At 36.0% G+C, this 24,258-nt stretch overlaps 1 protein-coding gene across 2 annotated transcripts in view; it reads left to right on the top strand.

The window, feature by feature from the left end:
- The window catches only part of TSG101 (tumor susceptibility gene 101), a 49,944-nt gene extending 25,976 nt beyond the window's left edge, over positions 1-23,968 (top strand). For both annotated transcript variants that reach the window (XM_089242644.1, XM_089242643.1), the window contains 6 exons: positions 4,695-4,796; positions 4,965-5,206; positions 13,873-13,965; positions 20,606-20,739; positions 22,228-22,330; positions 23,704-23,968. In XM_089242644.1, the coding sequence (XP_089098770.1) occupies positions 4,695-4,796; positions 4,965-5,206; positions 13,873-13,965; positions 20,606-20,739; positions 22,228-22,330; positions 23,704-23,787 (758 nt within the window). In that variant the 3' untranslated portion in view covers positions 23,788-23,968. The remainder of the gene's footprint in view (positions 1-4,694; positions 4,797-4,964; positions 5,207-13,872; positions 13,966-20,605; positions 20,740-22,227; positions 22,331-23,703) is intronic.
- Positions 23,969-24,258: the final 290 nt, after the last annotated feature.

Raw genomic sequence — 24,258 nt, 5'->3', positions numbered from 1 at the left:
TTTTCAATTTTTTTTATACTTGGAAAGAAATTGTTGCAAAATGGGGGAGAATTTCAGAAGAATCAACACAGTGTTTGGCGATTGAGCACTCATTTGGGGAGATTAGCGATCTGACACTCGTTATTTGGCAACATTGGTGATTTAACGCTCGTTATGCTGCAAAGTTTCTAAATTAGCATTCATAATTCAGCAGACATGCGCTTTTTACTCCCGGAATGAAATTTTTTTCAAGAAACATCAGGATTTGATGCAATGGCGATCAACTACAGTAATTTCTGCTACTTCCAGTGGCGACTTTTTTTTTTGTAAAAGGAAACTGACTCCCATTTGTGCTTTAAAGCTGAAAGACCATTGCAAACCATCTTCAGTTTCACGATCACAGATATTATTGAGGTTTCAAAATGGAAAGCCCGATGAGGGGCCGATAGTTTAAATAAGGTGATAGTTTAAGTACAGTGGAATAAAACACACTCTTCTTGGAAAGAATCGTTTCGTGGCAAGCAGGAAAAAAAAAATTCTGTGTCCTTTCCAAAATTCCAGCATACTGAAGCAAAATTCGCTATTTGGCGCAGAAAAAATATGAAAATACACTATTGAAGCAGGATGGCGCAAGATGTTGATTTTGGCGCAGAGCGGCATAATTGGCACAGAGTTCCTAATTAATTTTAAAACAACTAAAAGTATATGAATTTATGCAGTTGAATATTAAAAGACAATATGGAGACATTAATTTTCACATGCTTGAGAAGATATAAATAAAAAATTGAAATCAATGTTATTGCATGGATATCCAACTCAAAAGGAGGTCCAGCTAATTACTTCATATTTAATTTTCTGGGCTTCATATATATATATCTCTAAGCGAACTCTATGTTTCAAAAATCAAAAATTTGATACAATTTTTAAAAATATTGATGTGGTGGAAAACTCCACTAAATATCTGTATTTCTACTGTGAAATTGGCAATTTTAACACTGATTTCTATTATCATCCTTTTGCCGACCCTCAAAGTGATGCTGATGATGATTCTGACATCTATTCAAAAAGCCTCATTACTTTGAGAATCGAAAAAGTGGAAAACAATAATAAAAGCATAAATTATTACAAGGCAGCATTCACGAAGTGACAAACCATTGTAAAGGCATATACTCGTCTGAAACACATTGCTAAAGAACCACAGTAACCAAAGTAAACGTTTCGAAAGTGATTGTTGAGGCTCCAAAAACCATTGTTGCCTGATATTTTTTCGCCCATTTTGGGCATTTGTCTTGCTCTGACGAACTTTTAAAGTAGCCTATTGTTCAAGTTGGGTCCCATTTGGTATCTATGCAAAATTTGTGTGGTGATGATTGATCTAAAATTGTAGATTTGTATAGAGAACATACACATACACACAAAATCAATTTTATATATATAGATGACTTCATTTAAGTAAGCTCACATTTGTTTTGTGTATTATACCAGACACGTACATAGCAATGAGAAGTTATGTCAGCGTGATATTATTTTTTATTGCTGATTTTTTAGAAATACAGAAAGGAAAATAAAAAACAGTTGAAATGCCTCCTTACAATACATTAGGAGTTATATTTAATCAAACAACTTAATTTGGTTGTCTTAAAACTTTTTTTATTTAAATTAATGATCTAAGACCCCAGTAGTTGAAATGACATGGCTAATTATTTAACCATAGTATTTTTTGCAGATGGCATAAAAAAGTATGATTAGCATAAATTGGGTATATATAACACAAATAGCTTTTAAGCTTTATAAGTTTATTAGGCATTTTTATTTTTCTAAGTTTTTATTTTTCATAATTTCTCACTTGCATGGCTAGACTGGGTATAAAGCTTTGTTTTCTGGAACTCAAAGTAAATATTTCATTTTTACTTTTGTGCTATTCTGTACATAAAGGAATACTTACAGTTCATCATGGGAAATTGTGTAAGTTTGCTGTATTCTTTACTCGATATTTATTACCTTCAGTGATTATTTTTAAATGCCAATGATGTAACGTACCGTTAAGTGTGTGCATGCTCTTGCCCCATGCAGCGGTCTCCTGCTTCCCCCACCTATAATCAAATTTAATTGCAGAACCTTGACATAATCTGTATCCTGACCTGTGAAGAAAGGTGTTGAACTTATGTGATATTTGTTAATTGTTTACAGCATTTGTCTTAGATTGTCTGAAACATGGAAATCCAGATAATCAAATGTTAATTTTTATACATTGGGTATTTATGTTGAAAATCCATAAAGATTGGTTTCATAAATTAATTATCAAGCAAAAAAAAATTGAAGTAATTTTTGTTTAGCTTTTGTATTATTCACCTTTGCTTGTTCTAGTGTTGGGTTTCAGATACTAACTCTTTAACACTCAGTAATGAGATCTAGGAGGTGAACTTGTTGAAAACTTCAGAATGCATAGACTTGTTTTACCAGTTTCTACTTCTGACGAGCATTCTTTTTTTTCTTTGCCTTTCACAAGAGTTTCTATAAATATAATTATACACTATATTGCCAAAAGTCTGTAATTTTTTTAGTTCTGGAATTTTTTTTGAATTTCTGGGCAAACACTGGGCAAAGGACCCACAAAAAAATAAACTATGAAAAAAGGTTTTTGATACCTTAAGTGACAAAACTACAGATGATTTGTAACTAACATAAAATATTCTAATTATTCTAATAAATTTATGCAATACTTGTGTGTATTTTTTGTGAGAATAGCACGTATATTCAGGAAGGTATAAGTGTTTTCTATAAAAATTTTAATTTTCATTCCATGTTTTTTATTCATAACATACAGAGTTTTCAACAAATTTTTATGAAATTTAAAGAAAATCTGGCACTGTACATGAGGTACCATGTATAGGAATTTAAAATTTGATAATTCTTTCTTCAGCTAGGTATGAGCATCTTTAGTAAGTAATTTTTAACTGCATATGCACAAGAACTATATATTTTCTTTTTTCATAACTCTGGTGCCAGATATATATATAATGCAGCTTATATAATTCTAGTTGAATGTTCTGAAAATTCAGAAAGATATATGTGAGCTGTAATTTAAGTTACCGACTGAGAGTACCTTAATGATAAGGGATTTTCCACAAATTGGTATTTCGATTGTTTTCTGTCATTGGATTATTTTGTTCAGTTTCTTCGTTTTGACGTCAAAGAGATGTTATGTTCAAGCATTTCTCTTATCAGACACTTGTCTTTGCTTTTTCCTAAAGTTGTGGGTATGTTTTTTAAAATCAAATAACATGAAAAAATCGAAATACCAATTTGTGGGAAATCCCCTATCATCCAGATACTCTCAGCCAGTAACTTAAATTACAGCTTACGATATCACGTATATCTTTCTGAATTTTCATGACATTCAACTGGAATTTTCATGTTAAGTTGCACTATGTATATGGCAGACAAATTATGAAAATATAAAATATATATTTTCTATGCATGCACAATTAAAAATTATTTGATAATACTTGTATCTCATTGAATAAGGAACTATCAAATTGTAAATTCCTGTATATGCCCAGTCTATCTCATGTTCTGTGCCAATTTTTCTGTAAATTTCATAAGATTTGTTCGAAAACTTGGCATGTTATAAGCGAAAAACATGCTATGAAAATTGGAATGTTTATAGAAAACATTTATATCTTCATGAGTATACATGCTATTCTCACAAGAATGCACACAAGTATTGCACAGAGTTAGTACAATATTTTGAAAGTTAAAAATCATTTGCAGTTTTTTATCATACAGGGTTAATCAAAAACCTTTTTTCCCCTATTTAAATTTTTGTCTGTCCCCTAAATGCACGCTTGACTAAATTTTCACTGGAAATTATGAATGCAAACATAGGGTTCACGTGACCAACATTTTAGAGCAATTTGCCAGGAATTTGAGAAAATGTTGAAATTCCAAAAAAGGCTAACTTTTGGAAGCATAGTGTACCTCCGAATTGCAATGTCTTCAGCCGATTTGAACATTCAATGATTAAAAGATCTGAAGTAGAGATACTTATAACAAACATACACATGGACTCATACCTAAAATTACAAATATAAAATTTCCATTTTACATTGTTACACATAATAATTATATGCATTAGAGAATTGTAAACAGCTATCCAACAACATTCATGCCTTAACCAAAGATTTGGTTCTAGTCTTTTTTCCAACCAGGATTTTATTGTTATACTATTTTCTCAATTGTGTGAACAACAACATCAATTATCATTCATTATAAAAGACAGCTTCAACTCATAAAGCTATTTTTATGTTGCATTATCATAAAAGAAATTTCATGATTGAAATGGAACAAAAAAATATATGTTTGTCTTAATGTATTTTATAGGGGATTGTAATCCTTGATTTTTGGTTATATTATAAAAATATTGAGAATATGAAATATCTTTTATTCAAATTTATATGCATGAGTAAGAATAAATTTTCTTTTTTTTTTGTTTAATGAATAATCAATATATTTTTATTTCCTTCCATGCAATAATACTTGAAGTAGCTGCTTACATGAAAATTTGAGAAATTTTAGTTTTTCTTTGGCATTCATATTATGCTGCATAAAATGGATATTTTGAAACATAACACACATGTCTATTCATACATCATTCTTATGTAATAGATGCATGAGACGTATGAAATTAAGTTTTTATTTTTCCCATCCATTAGGTTACATGCCTATGCCTGGTGTTGGTATGCCATATCCTCCATATCCTTCTGCAGGAGGTCCAGCTCCGTATCCACCTTCAAATCCATACCCTCCATACTCGGGTAATATTTTATTTGATTGGCATTGACCATATAAATGAAAAATAAATTATCATAGCCTTCACGTTATTTAAAATGCATAAAATTAATATTTGTATTTGCTCATAACTTTTTTGAAGCTTGGGATGAAGTGGGTTCATTTTCTTCCTTTTTTTCTTCTTCCATTTACAGAGAGTGGCTATCCACCGACTTATGACTATGCAGGTTACAATTCAGCTTCTGGAGGAACTCCAGCTAACAGTTATCCCCCAGTATCCTCTGGTTATATGCCTCAGCCAGCTACCACAGTCTCTTCTTCTGTTCAGCAGAATTCAACTGGGACAATATCCGAAGAGCATATACATGCTTCATTGTTATCTGCTGTTGAAGACAAGTTGAAGAAGAGACTTCGTGAAGTTTTAGCTCAGTCTCAGGTTTGATTTTCATCTTATTTTCATCAAACCTAACATGTTAGAGCAATAAAATCAAAACATTGTTATTATTTTTTGCTAATGTGATCTTATTATCATGCTATAAATTGATGAATCATGAAGAAACTTTTCATATTAAAATGTCCTCTTAGTTGACTGAAATCAATAAAAATTTCCTAGTCTTATGCTAGACAGCATTTTGACCCTTTATTGGCAAGCATTGAAATTCATATGAGGAGAAAAATTTTGAGGGGTTATATATTAAGCAAGTTTAAGTAAATGAGGTACCATGACAATATATATATATATAGTCAATATTTGAAAAAAAAAAGAAGAGATGTTTCGCTTCAGGAAACACACTGTATTCATAGGATTTACATAGATTTGAAATAGTATAAAAATGTCATATATTGTTTGCCAACTTCGTAATCGTCTTCGCCGTCGTTGGGAACGGACGTGCTATTATCGCGCTCCGCTCACCGACACGCCAGTGCGCCATTTTGTGTCTTTCTTTGTGTTTTTCTTCGTTCTCGTGAGTTTTACTTAGCGTGTTGTTTATTTTTGGGTCATATTCTGCGGTGATTTTCTTTTTTTTTTAGCGCACGTTGGATTGTGAGATAAGTGTTTTTTTTTTTTTTATATTGCTCTCATTTTTTTTTAAATTTTCGTTGTGTATTTTCGATCGACTTATATTTATTTTTCTCGTTCGCATTTCATTTTCGTTGTTTTTTCGCCAGGTTCGCTCGCTTCTTTGATATAAGTTCGTAGGTTTTGGACGTTAGTGTTAGCAAACAGTGTATACTTTTTCCCGGGTACTCTCAATAACGTTGTTTTCCTTCCATTTGGGCCTATCGTTGTAGTGTTAGTGTTTTGAGATAGTTAGCTAAGTTGTTAGTTAGTTAGAGTCGATAGTTAGTTAGAGTTGTAATTCTAATAAGTATAAATTGTACTTCGTAGCTTAATACTTTTTTTAGAGGGTGTTGTATTCTTTATATACATATTTATTTTATTCTTCGTGATTTAGTGCTGAGCATTCTACTTTACGTAATTTTTTCGTATAATCTCTTACGTATATTTTGCATAGTAATGTATTTTACATTATTTTAATTTCCAGTTAACGTTTCTCATTTTCGTATTGTTAAGTATTATTATTATTATCTAGCTTTAGCAATAGTGTTAGTATGCCTCGACCTCGACTAGTGTTGTGTAGAGCTTGCGACGGGAGGTTTCCCTGGTCTAGGGGTATAGTAGCTGATAGTTTCAATTGTAAGGGGTGCTTGGATAGAAAAAGGCTGGAACACGAGGTCGAAGCTTTACGGGAAAAAGTTAGGGTGCTAGAGGGTCCGGTTATAACGGACCCTCTGGTCGTCGAGCCACCTGTTGATGAAGAAGCAATCTCCACGAACAACGACATTTTAGAGGGCGAATGGGTGGTCGTGGATGAGGTAGAGGGGGATAGTGATAGGGGTTTAATCATCGGCGATTCTATGGTTAGGGAACTTGGGAACCGAGTGTGTAGGGATTTTCGGGGTTTCGAGCGCTGTTGTCTTCCTGGGGGGAAGATTGGCAACGTTCGAGACGTTTTTCATCGCCGAAAGTTGCCCTTGCGGGTGATTCTGTGGGTGGGAACAAATCAGGTAGGAGCGAATATTAGTGAGTCTCTGTCAGAGTACCGGGATTTACTATTATCCGCTAGGGAGGGGGGTTCAGATGTGGCAGTGATTCCAGTGCTGCCAAGGGGTAGTAGGGGGTATAGGAGTAGGATCCACCAATTCAATATAGGCCTGAAGGACATTTGCTCCTCACTTGGGGTCACGTTCTTGGAGCTTCCCGCATTTACCGATAGGTGGCTTCGTTCTGATGGGATCCATCTAAATAAGAGAGGGGTCTGGGAGGTTTACGATAGTCTTAGGTCAGGTTTTTTACTCCCAGACCACGTAGTCGGGAATGCGGGTTAGTTAATGATAATCACAACAGTACTGACGGGGAATTACCCACCTCTGACTTGGATGGCTTCTCGATTGACAACAAACCACCGGGCAAATTAAAATGTGTGTTAATAAATGCCAGGAGCTTGGGTAACAAGAAAGATTTTTTAGAAACTATGATAGTTGTGGAGGACTTGGATCTTATAGCCATTACAGAATCTTGGGCAAACGATGGGGATGAATCTTTCTTACACATCTCCGGATACGATACTTTTTTGAGAAATAGATCTGATAGGAAAGGGGGTGGAGTGTTGATATACGTGAAATCATGTTTGAAGGCTAGAGAGTGTAACGTACAGAGAAGTGATATTGAAACCATATGGGTTGAACTTGAGAACAAAAGACGTCATAAGCTTATTGTTGGGGTTTGTTACAATCCACCGAATAGGGATCAAAACTACATCGCCAAAATGCACGATGAAATTTCCTACATGTGTAAGCGAAAGAGGGTTCTCATACTAGGGGATTTCAATTACCCGGGTATTGATTGGGAGAACCTTTCATCTGGAAATCAGTATGAAAGAGACTTTCTTAAGTTGGTGCTCGAAAATTTTTTGTATCAGCATGTATCAGAAGCCACTAGGGGTACTGCTATTTTGGATTTAGTTCTTACTAGTTCTGAGGATCTAGTTGAACATGTTTCGGTGGGGGAAGAGTTTTCTTCCAGTGATCATCGTATCGTCAGATTTCACTGTAACTTTTCCTCGGGTAAGGTTGATAACAAAAGATTGGTTCCTTGTTTTCGGAGAACTAACTTTGATGTTTTGCGAAGAAGGTTAGCGGAAGTTTTCAAAGACCGGTTGGAATCAGTAGGGGTGGTAAGTCAATGGGAAGAATTTAGTACGAAGCTGTCCTCTGTTTTGCACGACGTCATACCCTTTGTTCGAAAAAAGCGTGTTTGTACATCACACCCTCTATGGTTCACGGATAGCGTGCGGAACCTTTATCTTGAAAAGAAAAGAGCATTCAGAGAGTATAAAAGTGGACGAGGTGACCTATCATTGTTTACTGATAAAAGAAGACTGTTGAAGAAAGCGATAAGGGATAGTAAAAAGCAAGTTGAATCTAGGTTGGCAGATAACATTGGCTCTGACCCAAAATCATTTTTTCGATACGTCAATAATGGATGTAAGGGGACAGTTGGCCCCCTCTCGATAGGAGGCTCAAAAGTAGAGAGCAATGTAGGCATGTGTAGTGCTTTCAATGACTTTTTCGCGTCGGTTTTTAATGGAGATAATGATATTCGATATACGGGTGTTGCATGGGGTAATAAAACGCTCAACGATATTCAAGTGGAAGACGTGGAGGTCCTAAATCTTCTAAGAAATGTATGTGCAAGCAAAGCACCAGGACCAGATGATATCTATCCCAGGGTTCTCAGGGAAGGTGCTAATGAATTGTTGGGGCCAGTCGCACAGATATACAGGAGTAGTGTTGCTGAGGGTATCGTCCTGAGAGATTGGAAACTGGCTAACGTTGTTCCGATATTTAAGAAGGGTAGTAGAGAAGTGGTGTCTAATTATCGTCCAGTGAGTTTGACGAGCTCCCTCTCGAAAATTTTGGAAATTATCATCAAAAGGCAGTTTGTGAAGTGGATAGACGAGAATAATGTATTGTCGGATAATCAGCATGGGTTCAGGAAGGGGAAGTCATGTGTAACTAACCTCCTTTGCTTCTATGATTACGTGACTAAGGCTTTGGGTAAGAGCAAAAATGTCGACGTTGTTTACCTTGATTTCCAGAAGGCATTCGATCGGGTCCAACATGGCAAACTCTTGAAGCGTTTACACGAGATTGGAATAGGTGGCAACTTGCTGAATTGGATAGAATCGTGGTTAAGAGATAGGTCGCAACGAGTTATGGTGAACGGGGAATTCTCTGGTTGGACAGACGTCACAAGTGGAGTTCCTCAGGGAAGTGTCCTTGGCCCCATACTTTTTTCACTTTTTATCGATAAACTCGATCAGGGTATCGATGGAATTACTAGCAAATTCGCAGATGATGTGAAGCTAATGGGGGTAATCGGGAATGAAAGCGATAGGGAGTTGCTCCAGACCAACTTAAACAAGATTGCAGCATGGGCAAATGAATGGAGCATGACGTTTAGCGTAGATAAGTGCATGGTCGCTCATTTTGGTTCGAACAACCCACGGTTCTCTTACGAGTTGAATGGTGTCACTATCCCGGATGCAACTAGAGTCACCGATTTGGGAATTCTCATTGACGAGCGACTTAAGTTTTCTGAACATTGTTCAGCGGTTGTCAAAAAATCGAATAGAATGCTTGGTCTCATTTTCAAAAAGGTCTCTTCGCGTTCTCCTAAAGTCATTCTTCCTCTTTTTCGAGGCTTAGTTCGTCCTGGACTGGAGTATGCTGTAAGGTTTTGGAGACCATACCTACAGAGGGACATAGACTTGGTTGAAGGGGTGCAGAGAAGAGCTACGCGTGTCCTTATTGGCACACAGGGCTTGAGTTATGAAGAAAGACTTCATTTTTTGAATATGTTTACATTGGATGAACGCAGGTGTCGAGGAGATATGATCGAAGTGTTCAAAATTTTCAATGGGATGGATAGGATGGACCATGAACTTGTAGTACACCGCCAATCGACTGCTTTTACAAGGGGACACCAGTATCGATTGGTGAGGGACAATGCAAGGTTATGGTGTCGCAGGGAATTTTTCTCCAATAGGGTTGTTAATAAATGGAATAGCTTACCCCCGGAGGTAGTAAATTGTAACACAATTGACACGTTTAAAAAGAAATACGATAAACATGTTGGGGTAAATCGAGAAGCTATCCATTCGTAGAATAAGACAACCATAAGTAATCTTTATGGGCATCGTATAATATTTTATCATGTGTATATATTGTTTGTAATTTGTGTTAATTGCATTTTTAATTGGGTTGCTGTATTTTTGAAACATATGACAACCATATTTTTATGGGCATCTTTTTTATCAGCCACCTCGTTGGGCATTTTGCCTGTTGTGGCGTTGTATTTGTATTTGTATTTGTATAACTTGTACTTTTCTGTCATTGTTGAAGAATGCACAGCAATATGTCTCTTCCACACATGGTATTTCCCTCCAAAATGCAAGAGTCAAAAATTGTTCTTGCTTGACTTGCCAAGAAATTGGAGATGTGTGTAATTTTGAGCTATTCTGCTGGTAATTACAGAAACTTCATGAACATCTAACAAGTAAAAATCAAATGTTTAGGAGTTGCTTAGAAGCATCAATGCCAAAACGAACTAAAAATATAAAATGCCTCTTTGAAAAATATAAGAAACTCATGTTCCTTTTTTGAGAGCAACACTGCCAAATAAAGGCACAATACATGAAGAACAATAAATAAAGGCAAATAAAATATTCAACCAATATATATCAACACAAATATTCAACCAAGAAAAATTTATTTCTGAAACTTTGCAAATCAATATTATTTGGGGTATAACAATCTCACTAGTACCAGTGATTTTGTATGTTTGTTGCACACAATACATATGCAGCTGTTAGCTAAAATTATAGTGAGGCTGTCACCCTCACAAGCTGTCACTCTTTTTATACCATCACTTAATTATGATCCTGGCTGAAGATTACGAGAACCCGTGTCAATTTTTTCTTGAAATACCTTCACTTTCATGTAAAAAGACACAATTTCCTTCCATTATCAAACCGTTGATCAATCCTTATTTGACAGAATAATTTTTTATAATTTTAATATTAATCTACTCTATAATATAAAATCACAAACTCGAAAAGGGCCTGTTGCTAAGCAACCGAGTGACGGAAGTGGGTGAAGTTTTTGAGTGACAGAAATCTGTTACGTTTTTGTGTTACGGAAGTCGGTTACGATTTTGGGTCAAGTATTCATTTAACTGTAGCACATATCGGGACCCATTTGACCCATCGGGACCATGTTATGTGCATGTACCGAGAGGCTCCTACATCCTACAGCAGAGCCCTTAGGCTGGAATTTAGATTTCGAGCCCGCAAACCAGCTTTTCAGGGGGCCCCTCTGTGATTAATTTATAGTGTGAAAAATCAAAAATTGATAAGAATCGTTGTGGCCCCTGTCAGCCCTGCCCTTGTGGGGGGTAGGGGTCCATGCCTAGAGGTATGTATATGTATAATATACACACAACAGCAGTGCTCCCAACACAGGGTCGGGGTACCCAGGGGAGATTTCACGTATAAGTAAAAAGTTTTCATTTCCAGGGGCCCTTGATGGATCTCATTGTTTTCTTGCTGCTTTAACGTTGAAAAATTTGCGATAGCGGAAGCAAAAGATATATCCAGTCTGGGGCCCCACCAAAAGTATTTGAATTGGTATCCCGGGTAATTGGTTGGGGGGCCCTGGATTTTATTCGTTGGTAAAACGAATACAAATGAAAATTTTTCATGGCACTCACACCAGGGGATGACCGACAAGCTTCCAAGTCGGGGACCCCATGTTTACAGGTTTCAATTTGGGGGCCCTGGATGAATCTCATTCTTTTCTGTTGTAGAATTTGCAACAGCGGAAGCCCGAGATAAAGCCAGTCTGGGGCCCCACCAAACGTATGTGAATTGGTGTCCCGGGTAATTGGTTGGGGGCCCTGGATTTTATTCGTTGGTAAAACGAATACAAATGAAAATTTTTCATGGCCCTCGCTCCGGGGGATGACAGACAAGCTTCCAAGTCGGGGGCCCCATGTTTACAGGTTTCATTTTGGGGGCCCTGGATTTTATTTGTTGGTAAAACGAATACAAATGAAAATTTTTCATAGCACTCGTACCGGGGGATGACCGACAAGCTTCCAAGTCGGGGGCCCCATGTTTACAGGTTTCATTTTGGGGGCCCTGGATGAATCTCATTCTTTTCTGTTGTAGAATTTGCAACAGCAGAAGCCCGAGATAGAGCCAGTCTGGGGCCCCACTAAAAATCTGCGTATTGTGTCCCCGCTACTGGATGTTGGGCCCTGGATTTTATTCGTTGTAAAATTGATAATAATGAAAAATTCTCACAGGGGGGTGTCCGACAAGCTTCCAGGTCAGGGCTCCATGGAGATGTTGGCAGGTTGTAATTCGGTGCCCCTGGATGTATGTCATTAATTTTTGTGGTTTAACATTGTAAAATTTGCAACACATCAGTAGCCCAAGATATATCCAGTGTGGGGCCTCACTGAAATTCAGCGAATTGAGTCTGGGGACTCCCATGGGGAAGTTTTCTGGGGGTACTTGATGAATCTCATTTGTTTTTTGTTGCTTTATTATTATTTTTATTAAAATTTGCTTCTTCAGTAAGCTGGTGCTTTCACACGTCCCTTTCCCCATTTTCATAGCACGCTGATGAAGTGGGACGAAATAAGCAACATATGTTGGGAAGAGAAGTAGGGCGGGGGGGGGGGGGTTGGCCGCCAAAGGTGGCAGGGGGGCAGAGCCCCCCTAGTATACTATAATTTTTTATTTTCAAAGATGAAAATCAGCTTTTGCTACCTATTTTGAAGCTAGATCAAAATCTGTTCAACTTTTGTCCCCTCTATGTGAGGGAACTGCGATGCTGCACATCAGTAGCATTCCAATGCCGTCATACGTAACTAGATTCTTATCTTGTTTTATTCACAGCCATTCACTGGTTGTGGTTTCGCTTTTCTTATTGACTTGTGTTGTGAACGGTGTCCGAGTGGCATGGTGGTAAGATGCCCATCTACCATCGTGAAGGTTGTTGTCAAGGTCCCGAGTTCGAACCCAAAGGAGGATATAGATAAGATATTTTCCCTAAAGGACTCGAGTCGACCACCGATGGACAGCACCTTCACTTCCAACCCATCTCACTAATGGCAGTAAATTGCAATGTAGCGATATGGCCAGAGTTGGTGTTTGGTGAAGTAGAAGTAGTGTTGCGAACAGTGAAAAAAATTTGCCAATGAGATTCTTCATCAAAATCAACTAGAAACCAGGCTTAAATAAACAGAATTAATTTGATTAATTATTTAGATTACCATATGTCCTGTATTTCCCGAGACTTTCTTGTATTTTCACATAATTTAATAATGGACTACCAGTACACAGGAAATTTTTGAATAGACAAGAAAAATAACTAGATGGGTATTTTTTCCAACTAAATGGCCAAAAAACAAAAACAACAACACAGATCCAGTTGGAAAATAACTGAGTTGGCAACACTGTGTTGCTATGATGAACGGGTTCTGGTGAGGAAAAATAGCCAGTGTAATTTTTTTTACTGTTGTTGCACATCCAGATTAGCAAGATGGTGTCAAATCTACCTTTTTAATGAACATTTTCTGTTTGGAAAAATCTTTTACATGTATATAAATACCTCCACTCCGTCTTCTGTGCAGCAGGAAAAAGTTGAAATTTGCTTCATGCTCAGGCAGACCTCCATACTTCAATTTAAATATGTTAAACTTAGAATGATACTAAAAAAAAGAAAAGTAATTCATGCAAAATACTTAAATAAAATTTTATAGTTTGAGAAATTAAAGACCTCTCTCTATCTGTGTATGCATAAGTCAAGGCTTGTACCATGACCATTAAATGTTTCTTCTGAACCATAGAATCGCATCCCAAAGAAAACAATAATTTTCTTTGTCTGAAAACAGTTTCAATGAATTTCACAATGAATGTTTATTCAATAATCAATTTTTCATTAATTTCTTTTCATATTTCATTTCAGGCGGAGATAGAAGTTTTGAAAAAGACTCAGGACGATTTGAATAAAGGGAAAACTAAGTTGGAAGAAATGGTTTCTCGTCTTAACACTGAACAGGTAAAAAGTTGTTTTTGTGTGTGTGTGTTTTTTCTCTTTAAAATGTAGAAAATTGATGCAGTGGATGCTCATTATAATGACTACACATTATGATGACTGTACCAGGATAATGGTCCATATGACAAGGTCCCATACCTAATATGTTGCTTTTCATCCAAAATAATGACCCACAAAAACAATTCAGTCCAATACAATGACCATACCAACTGAAAATAGTCCATGCTATATCACCTATTGACAATATCAGCCTTTGCCCCAGGGCAGGGGCTAGACTGCCTCGGAAGATTTTAATTTAAAATAAAACAATTTGATAACTACTTGGTTGTGCCGTCATTATGGGCTGACAATTAATACAATGTCCGAATTAAGCCCCTCTCTTTGCAAAAAAGAAATGCATAAAATCCATGTTCTTTGTTCACCAAAATTGTGTTTGACCTTCACCTTTGAATTGGAGTATTTGGTGTACATGTGCATTTTTGTGATTAAGTATTACAATTTTATCGTTGCCGTATTTTAACGAGCATAAAGAGCTTCCATTTTTTTCAAAATTTGGGTCCCAAAACTAAGAGTGTTTTCTTATACATGGATAGAAAAATGGATGTTTTTTCAACTTTTTTCTAAATTTTGAGCTTGAAAAATTAGGTGGTTCCCTTATACACGTTAAAATACATTATTTTCTAATCTAATGAATTTTCATAGTAACTTTTGCTTACATTATACTTCAAAATGAATACTAATTACTAATTTTTTTATTTCATCTAAGTATGATATTCTCTTAGGAAGTTATTTTATTTTTTCGACCTTTTGATATAACTGTCTGGTGGTTTTTCCCCATGAAACGATGGGAGGTCATTATAATGAGCGTTGGCTGTATTTCTATAACACTGGCCAACAATCACATTGTACCTGACACAGAAATGATTCAGAGACAGATATTATTCAGAGTGATTTTTATCTACTGAACACAAATGAGGAGCTTATTTTCAAAAGGGTAGTGTTTCCCCTTTTTTCCTTCAAAATTTACTTTTTAACGGTTTCTTAATCTTTGGGATGAGCTCTGCCGGATTATGCAACAGGATTTATTCAAACTGGAATATTTTTGGTAGAAATTAAAATGTAAAGTTAGTGATTTCTGCTAAAATGGAACATATCCAGCTGGTTCAGTCAAAAGGTAACATTTCCACTAATTTCTTTCAAAACGGAACATTTAAAAAATTTAAATGTAGATAACGTCTTTGGATGTTGATCAAGAAACATAATATTTAAAATTCTTATACCATTCACTAATGCTACCTGTTGGGCTATTTTTCACTTTTGTAAAGCAGTTCATTCCAGAGAAAAAGGTTTTCTACTTCTTCTGTAAATTTAGTAATTGTGGAAATGCATTTAGTTCAGTAATTTTCAGTTAAAAGGGAACAACAATACTGCTAACTACTTGCATTAAGAGTTTTCTTTTCAACACGGCACATTTTTCAGGAACTCTCATTGGAACACAATAATGAACTTTCATTGGACAGAAAATTTTATCCGGTAACGGGGGAAGGGGGGGGGGGTTCATTAATGGATAGTAAAATATGTTGAGTCCTGTTGACTTAATTTAAAAAAGTGTTTGTTAGGGGAGGTGTCTGTTATAGGAGGGTCCACTGTAAAAATGATTGTTTCCTTATGTTACTCACAAGAGTAGGAAGGGTGCCTTCCTTGGCTAGGTGACACCTTCTGGAATCAACTAGTGGCATAGAAGTTCCCTTTTGAAAATAAGGTCCTCAAATATCACCATTGATCTTACACCATTGTATTTGTTTCAAATATGTAATATAATATTGCACAGTTTAATATAGTGGGGGGTAATAAGTACACAAAATTTTATGTCCAATTGTTATGTTGCCAAACCACATTAATACTGGGAAATTATTTCATCCTTCTGTAGTAAATCCAAATTGCAGATTACACCTAATCAAATGCAGGGAAGGTGGCAAGAATGCGTTATGTGTGAATAGACGAGCACAGACAGCATTATGATCTACCATGCTTATTTTAATGTTTGAATTATATATATATATATATTTTGAGCAATAGCTCATTGCAATATTAAAATGCATCGACAATGACAACACCAAATTATAGAAGTGGCAACACACATATTAAATTATAATGTAAAAAATAAATAAAACTGAAAATGCACATAGTACAGGAAAGCTGTTATGCATGAAAGGGGGGGGGGAAATCAAAAATGGGGAATTTTTTTCACAAACTTTGATCAAAATATGGGGGGGGGCATACATATATATATATAACACACATATACAGTATATACACATATTTTTTCACGTACATGTTATTTTACAGAAGGAGAAAGAAAATCAGATTTCCTCATGCAGCTCTTCCAACCAGTTGCAGATCGGACAAAACATAGTGAGAGTTATAATTAGTTACAGGGAGTTAGGGAGTTATAATTTATTATAAGATCACAATGATTCTCATAGAGGGAGCACAAACCGTGAACAGCTTTTAAAAAATAAACATATGTTTTATTTTTATTGTTTAATTATTATAAATATATGTTTTATTTATTTCAGTATTATTCAGTCATTATTAAAAACTCTTTTGGTATGGAAGATTATTTGATAAATAACTACAAAATTTCTTTTAAAAGAGTCTTGGTCCAATTGCATTTTGGCAGCCTAAGAGTCAGCCTGAGTCCAAATCAAACAATTTGTATTAACCCATTGAAAAATTGTGATTTCTGTAACCTTAATTAGAAATGTGGAAACATTTGTTTTTGGAGTGTCTAACTTATGCATCTTGTAAAAGGTGTTACTTCAATAACATGACTTTAAACATAAAAAATATCATTACACTGAATAATAATGTTTGAATTATAATCTTTGTGGTCTCATAAACAATCAGGCATGCAGTCTATATTCATATGAAATTAAATTATTGATGTACCATAATCTTATGATTAGGCTGGAAATCTCCTGTAAGATATGAACTAAACAGGGCGCTCAGTTAGGTTAGATAGTCCATATCAAAGAGATCTGTCTATAGCAAACTAAAGCTCCTACTGAGGAGGAATCGCTGCAGTAAGTATTCCATTCGTGGAGAATATCTGTACAGACTTAAAAGTAGTATTTATGGGTCTCCAGCTGGATTATAATAGGCAATACTATCATAATTGCTGCTTTCTTTGTCAACGGAACGGCCAAGATAAGGAGTTGCTCTATCTTTAAAAGACTGTCTTCTGATGAAAATAGAAGGAGGCCCCAAAGCAGAATATGTCAAAATCTGTGACGTACGTCGCAGAACAATCAGTGCTACTGCAGAACAATCAGGAAGAATTTTAAGAAAATTGTAGAAAACACTATTATGGGAACTGCAGAACATTTCCAGTCAGCCAAGGGCTTGTTGCAGAACAATGCAAAACATTCTGCTTTGGGGGAAGGGGGAGGGTAATGGATGTTGTGCACAAATATATTTTATTTTTTTAGCTCTAAATGCAGCTGTGTGTGTTATGTTTCATTAAAGAAATAGTGAAAATAATTATAGCAAGGTAGTAATTATGTATTATATAGTATACAGGGTATTCTGTTAATGGGCCGACAAACTCATAGGGCTGTTAGTAGGCATCAAGATAAGCAAAAATTGCAATGGAATGTGGTGTTGCAAACCACATTGAGAAGGTGAAAATTGTGAAAAATGCGTGCAGGCTCTGAGTCCAGAGGCAAAAGGTGGGTGTCAGTCGATCGCTGAGTGTGTTCATGGGTTTGCTCACCATATCTGATGTAAGCAGTAGTAACTGATTCTCTGGGGTAGGATTATGTTCTCCGGATGGCGTAAATTAGTGCTATTGCGGTAGTACGAGTAAGTACGTGTTGCAGTTAGTTGTCTGTTTCAGTGAATATCCTCCATGTTCACTGGATCTTAATCCGTGTGACTTTTTCCTATGGGGTCACCTTGAATCACTCGTTTATGTGACGCCTGTGGACACACCGTAGGATCTCATAGCGCAGATTGTCGTTGATACGGTAAGCATCAAAAGCATACCTGGTATCTTCAAGCATGTCCGGAATAGTTTTTCATCGTTTCTCGACTGTGCAATGGCGTCAGCAGCCACCACTTCCAACAACTCTTGTAATAATTAATCAAACAAATCTTTTTGTAGTTATTATTATACTTTTGTCGTTCTTGTGTGACGTCAAAACCTGCATGCGTTTATTGCAATTTTCACCCTTTTAGCGTGGTTTGCGACACCATCTCCATCTCAATTTTTGTTCCTCTTGATGTCTACTAACAACCCTCTGAGTTTGTCGGCCCATTAACAGAACACCCTGTATACAGGGTGCTTAGGTAACAGGGCATAGGCATATGACATTTTAATGGCAAACCTAGGGCCTAGAGGCATACTTCCAATTAGGAAAAAAATGGAGAAAAAAAAAAAACATTGAATGCGTGTAAAATGGTTTATCCATATTTAATGCTGTTTTTTCCCCCAACTTTCCTGCATTTTTCCAATTTTAATATCTCGGTGAATATTGCACTTAGAAACATGGACTTTTTGTTGGCATCAGGGGGAGACAGGGCAACAACTTTCTAATTTAGATGTTGAGCACAGGGTGTCTGTATGAAAAGTTAGTTTTTTTATTTTAATAACTATACAACCCCCTTGAAATATGAACGACATATCTGAGTACTACATGTTATTTGGATACTTTTTCTAATTGGAAGTATGCCTCTAGGATCAATGGTTTACTCGTAAAATGCCATATGCCCTCTTAGCTATGCACCCTGTGTATTATAGTAAGGTAGTAATTAGTAAGTATTAAGACAGGGCTGGACAAAATCACAAAAAAATCTGTGTGCCAAAAAAAAATTTTAGGCGCCAAAAATTTTTTACCCAAAGAAACAGGTGTCCAACATAATGCTTCTTTTGACTTTTTCAGGGCATAGTGGCCCACTTTAATGTTGGCAGATCCTGCTATAAATTCCAAACATTTTGTGCTGCTCTCAGCCCGCAATTTAGTAACTGCACAAAGAAAATTTTAGGCACCAATACCAATTTTTTAGGTCCTTGGGATTTGTCCAGCCAATATAATAATTATTGTACCTAATTTATGGTAAAGGTTTATTAGTCTTAGTTTTCAAGGAAATATTTAGTGATACTTTTGTGTCATTTTAAAATATTCAATGAAATGAGACACAAAAACTATTTTTATAAGTCAAATTCTCTTGCCTTTGGCGAATGAAAATTTTAACAAATATTCTGGCCAGATTATGTGGTGATTTGCCCAATAGTTTTTCTTATAGAGAAGTCAAGTAGAACAACTAAATTGACAAGAAAGTCAGTGTCACCTGATGTCACTATAATCCTTTTTATTTTTATTTTTGGAGACAGTCTTGTGTCACAATCCTTCCAGATTGGTTCTGATACACACTCTAGGTCACTCTTTTATCCTCTCATTGGCCTGGACCCTTGCTCTCTGCTTCATTCCCATGCTCACCTCACACACTCCCTAGGCCACTTATTTGGTCACTTACTGACCTGGCCCCTAGCTCTCAAGGTCACTCTTTTGGTCATCCACATGTTTGCAAGCTGTTCTGGCCACTTCTGTTCTTGCACACACTACTCTTGGTCACTCATGTGCTTGCAAACTCTCTAGGTCACTTGTTTGGTCACTCACTGACCTAGTCCTCTTTCTCTAGGCAGAGGTGGTTTTACCACTTGCAGGCTATACAAACTTTTCTGCCTTTCTCTCATTCTACTATTTCTTCACCCACTCATTCCTCAAATTAGACACTCCTCTGAACTTTCTGCCCTTAACCCTCTATGCCCTCCCCCTATAAATGTGCCACTGGCTCCAGTTATATGAGCCCCTTCAGTCCCCCTTATAAAGAGACCGCCAGTCTCTGCAGATCTAATCTTAATGAACTAAGTCAGTGGTCTCAAAGGGCATTGCCAACTCTCTATCAGAGGCATCATGAAGTGTTTGTGTAGTGCAGGGGTTTTCAACCGCTTACAATGTTCAATGTTTTAGCCAAGTCTGTGGGTCATTAAGCTGTACTACACATGTTAACAAAGAGCTCTGCAGATCACAAGTATCTATCTCATGGGCTATGTGTTTGAGGCCTTTGGTGTCATGATTTGTGCTTTTTCAGTGGTTTGAAGTTATTCTTCTCTAGACCAGAATGGTCCATATTATTAACATGGTCAAGAAAGCTGTGGGTGGAAAAAATTTGAGAACCACTGAACTAAGCCATTGAATAAAGAACAAAATAGGTGAGAATAAAGAGTAAGTACAAATATGTAAGTCTAAGCTTGACAGTGATCTTGTGATATCCTAATCCGAGTTTTCAGTATAATCTGAGGTGGCTTCGGTCCCATTCACCTTTGATTGTTGAGACTCTGCTGTACTAGGCTCCTTAAAGATATCCTTGAATCAAATTAGGCATTTACAGATACTTTTAAATGAATATCTTTTCATTTATTTTATGATGTAGACTTTGTGTTACCCTGTGAAAAATGGTGGTTCAAAAGAATTAGGATGTCATATCTCTTGTCCACTCATATAATATCTCAGTTTATTGTTTTCAGTTGTATAATAATGCACATGCAGATATTGAATCGCTTATATCATATTTCTAGGTCGACTTAGAAAAAAATATTAGCATACTCAAGGCCAAGGATGAAGAAATGAGTGATATCCTGAGCAAAGTAAAAAATCAAGAATCTGTTGATATAGATGATGCCGTTGTTACCACTGCACCATTATACAAACAGTAAGTATTTGAAATTCAGAGAGACTGTGTGAATTACAGTCGTATTTGCTTAACACAACATTCCCTCATGGTGATTCAAGAAGTGTATCTTGTGTAAATAAAAATGCCACAACAGACAAAATGCCCAACAAGGTGGCTGAAAAAAAAATCATAAAAATATGGTTATCTTATAAGCGAGGTCTTGAAATTAGCATGTATAGCAGTTGTGTGTGCATGCCACTGTTGTGGCTGAGTGGTCATAGTGACAAGCTAACATCGCCAGGACCCGGGTTCAGATTCCACTGGCGCCACAGTGGTTGTTTGCTGATAGAAACAAACTTCAGGTTAAGTTCACAATACATACACGCACATTCCAACATGCACCTATTCGTCAGAAGTGATACAAATGAGAGCGTTTTTGGTATGTTATATCCACAAGTGTATGCTTTAAGCGGGGTATATAATAACAGAAGTAAAAAATGCATGAAAGGGAATGATAAAAAATCGGGGATTACAAAACCATATGTTGTATCTAGGGTTCCTTAGGTAAAGCTTAACACTAATTTCTTTATAGTGAAAATAATTTTTATTTAGAGCATTGCGATTGTTTCTTTTTTATATTTTTAACCCTTTCTCTCAGACCAAATATGTGGGTTGATTTACCTCACTGTAGAATTCTTCCTTTTGACCTTAGGGAGTTAAGCCCTGACTTGAAAGATTTTTTTAGTCTTAAATATGATGTATGATGAATATGAACTTTGAGGGTCTTTCATCAGAGGGCAGCACTTAATGTTGAACTATCCGGGGGTTTTTAAGATGGCTTCCAGGAGAAAGTGCCTCAGGGAAAAAGTTGTTTTATTACATAAGATTTAGCAATAAAATTATGGAAAAAATTTTAAGTGAAGATGAATATACCCTGTATATCATCTTGGCTGAAAAAAATTGAATGGAGCGAATTATATCTTCACAAAAGAAAGAAAAAAAATGGAAAAATAAAGATTTGATGACATTTATGTTTTCATTTTAATGCACTTTGTAAGTATCAGAAATGAAAAAGCACCTTGGAAATTCTAAAGAATGAATACTTGAATCTAAAAGGGATAACAATGATCTTAACATGAAGCACAAAAATGTGCTATAAAATGAAATCAAGAAATTATTAGGAAGAATTGCAAATAGTCATAATTTAAATAATTGCAAGGAAACAAGAAAAGAGTTGTGTGAAGTAGAGTCATTGCAGTGACAGAAAAAAAAGCTTCCCAGTTCTAAATGAAAATAACTGGTGTGACACAGCTTTGGCTAATTTTTGGGCAAAAGTCAAATCTCATTATATGCTATAAATAAGATGATATATAAGTATGGGAAAAGTATTTCTTGAAGAATAGTAATGAAATTTTAAAAAAATTTACAAGTTTTATATGTGAAATACTTTTATTACCAAATAAATTCCATTTACCATAAGCAGTATATGAAAAGACCCCATGTTGATTATTCACATTCCAATTGTAGATTGCTCGAAACATTTGCTGAAGAAAATGCTACTGAAGACGCCATATACTATCTTGGTGAAGCTTTGCGGAAAGGCGTTGTTGATCTTGATCTATTTTTGAAGGTATGAAAATAAAATTCTTTCTTGCAAATTTGTTCATGAGCCAAACAACCCGTTTTAAGTTTTCTATTTTTTTTACATGATTTTTAATTCACATATTTGAGATGTGACAAAGTTCTTCTAAAATATTTGTTTATTTTGTTTTGTTCAATTCAAGTACTTGTACTAGTAAAATGTGTGAAGGGGCCATTCAAGTATTACGTCAGCAAATTTGTAGCCATTTTTGACCCCCCCCCCTTTTGTCAGAAAAATTTTGTCATCTCTGCCCCTACCTCCTAACACACATTGGTGGGATCAGAGATGTGCGAACAGCCCCCCCCCCCCCCGCCAGACGATCAAAAATTTATTTTTTTAATTCAAAATTTTTTTTTAAATTAAAATTTCAAAAGAAAATACCTTTATATGTTATTATAATCAATTTCTGTTAGTTACAATGATATGTGAAGGCTAAGAACTCAAAATTTATTTTTTAGAAATTCATTGCGACCCATCCTCTAAGCCATATGGTAAACTCTTGGCCCGTGGACCAAATGTGGGTCCTGGGGGCGTCCTATCTGATGTGGCGTGCCCCCCCCCCCAAACCTAATTTTGTAAAAATGAACTAAGTGGCATATTTACAGGTTGCTGAAGTGTTCTGTGGCACAGTGTCAGGGCATTTAAGCAGCCCATGGCATATTTTCAGATCACTCAAGGAAGACCATGGCACATTCACAGATCACTTAAGCGATCCGCGACATTGTTTCAGAACACTTGAGCAATCCGTGGCACATTTAGATATCTCTTGAGTGACATGTGGCACAGTTTTAGAGCACTTGAACAACCCCCAGTGCAGCTCTACATCACTCAAATAACCTGCAGCACATTCCCAGATTACTTAAATGATCCACAGTATAATTACAGATCACCTGAGTGATGCATGACACAGTTCCAGAGCACTTAAGAAGCCCAGACTTCCAGATTTCCAGCGGCCCTGATTTCCAAATCACTTGGATTAGCAAAAAATTTAGAGTGCACTAAAATGGCTCCACAGAAGACTTAGGAGAATGTTAGTTCAGGTGCATAAACACTAGTGAAAGGTTTGGCACATCCAGTAAGATGACATTAAGAATATTTCATATTTTTATGAAGGGTGGTTGATGATGAAAAAAAATCATCGTCCAAACCCCCCCCCCCCCCCCCCCGATGCTGATGTAATACTTGAATGCCCCCAAACTCAAAAAGGACCCAGGCTTTTGGAGATGTAGTGTATGTTTGTAAAATAATTAGCAAGTAATTTAAGGTCATTTTCATTTTTAAAAAAATGTATTTCAAAACTTTTCATCAATTTGTGGTAAATGTTTGCCATCGTGTCTGATATCATTTTTTTTTAAACTTAGCATGTGAGACATCTTTCAAGAAAGCAATTCATGTTACGTGCACTAATGCAGAAATGCCGCCAAAAGGCCAATCTTCCACACTGAACATTCTCTGTCACTAAAGAAACGAAAATGTGTATATGGGGAAAACTGTTAGTATGAGTGGATTTTTCTCTAGAATGAGGGAGCGAGAAGAAGCTATAATATTGATTGTATTAGAAATTTGTATAATGTTCCACTGTAATAAAATATTTTGAATAAACTATTGAAATTATTCGAAAAAAGATATCATGCCGCTAGTGACTGATTTTATTTTTTAACATGCAGGCAATTTATGTGCATTTAATTACTTCAAATTCATCGCATATATTAGTAACACGAATAATATAGAAATCGTGACATTTTCAGATTTATCTTTGGGTATTTTTATTTTATCCAATATAATTAGGTGATCCTGATTCTCTCATTATGTGTTTACCCTGTAATGTTTGATTGCAAATGGATAAACTACAATTTTATCATCTAAAGATGGAAAAGTTTGGGTTAGTTTGAAAGAAGAGGTAGACACATAGCCTT

The sequence above is a fragment of the Pholcus phalangioides genome, unplaced genomic scaffold, assembly GCF_987345545.1.
Source record: "Pholcus phalangioides strain wild (caught in Gottingen) unplaced genomic scaffold, Ppha-v1.0 ptg000015l_1, whole genome shotgun sequence".
Taxonomy (NCBI): Eukaryota; Metazoa; Arthropoda; class Arachnida; order Araneae; family Pholcidae; genus Pholcus; species Pholcus phalangioides.
Note: the sequence above shows the minus strand (reverse complement) of the source record. Positions and strands in the feature narration are given on the sequence as shown.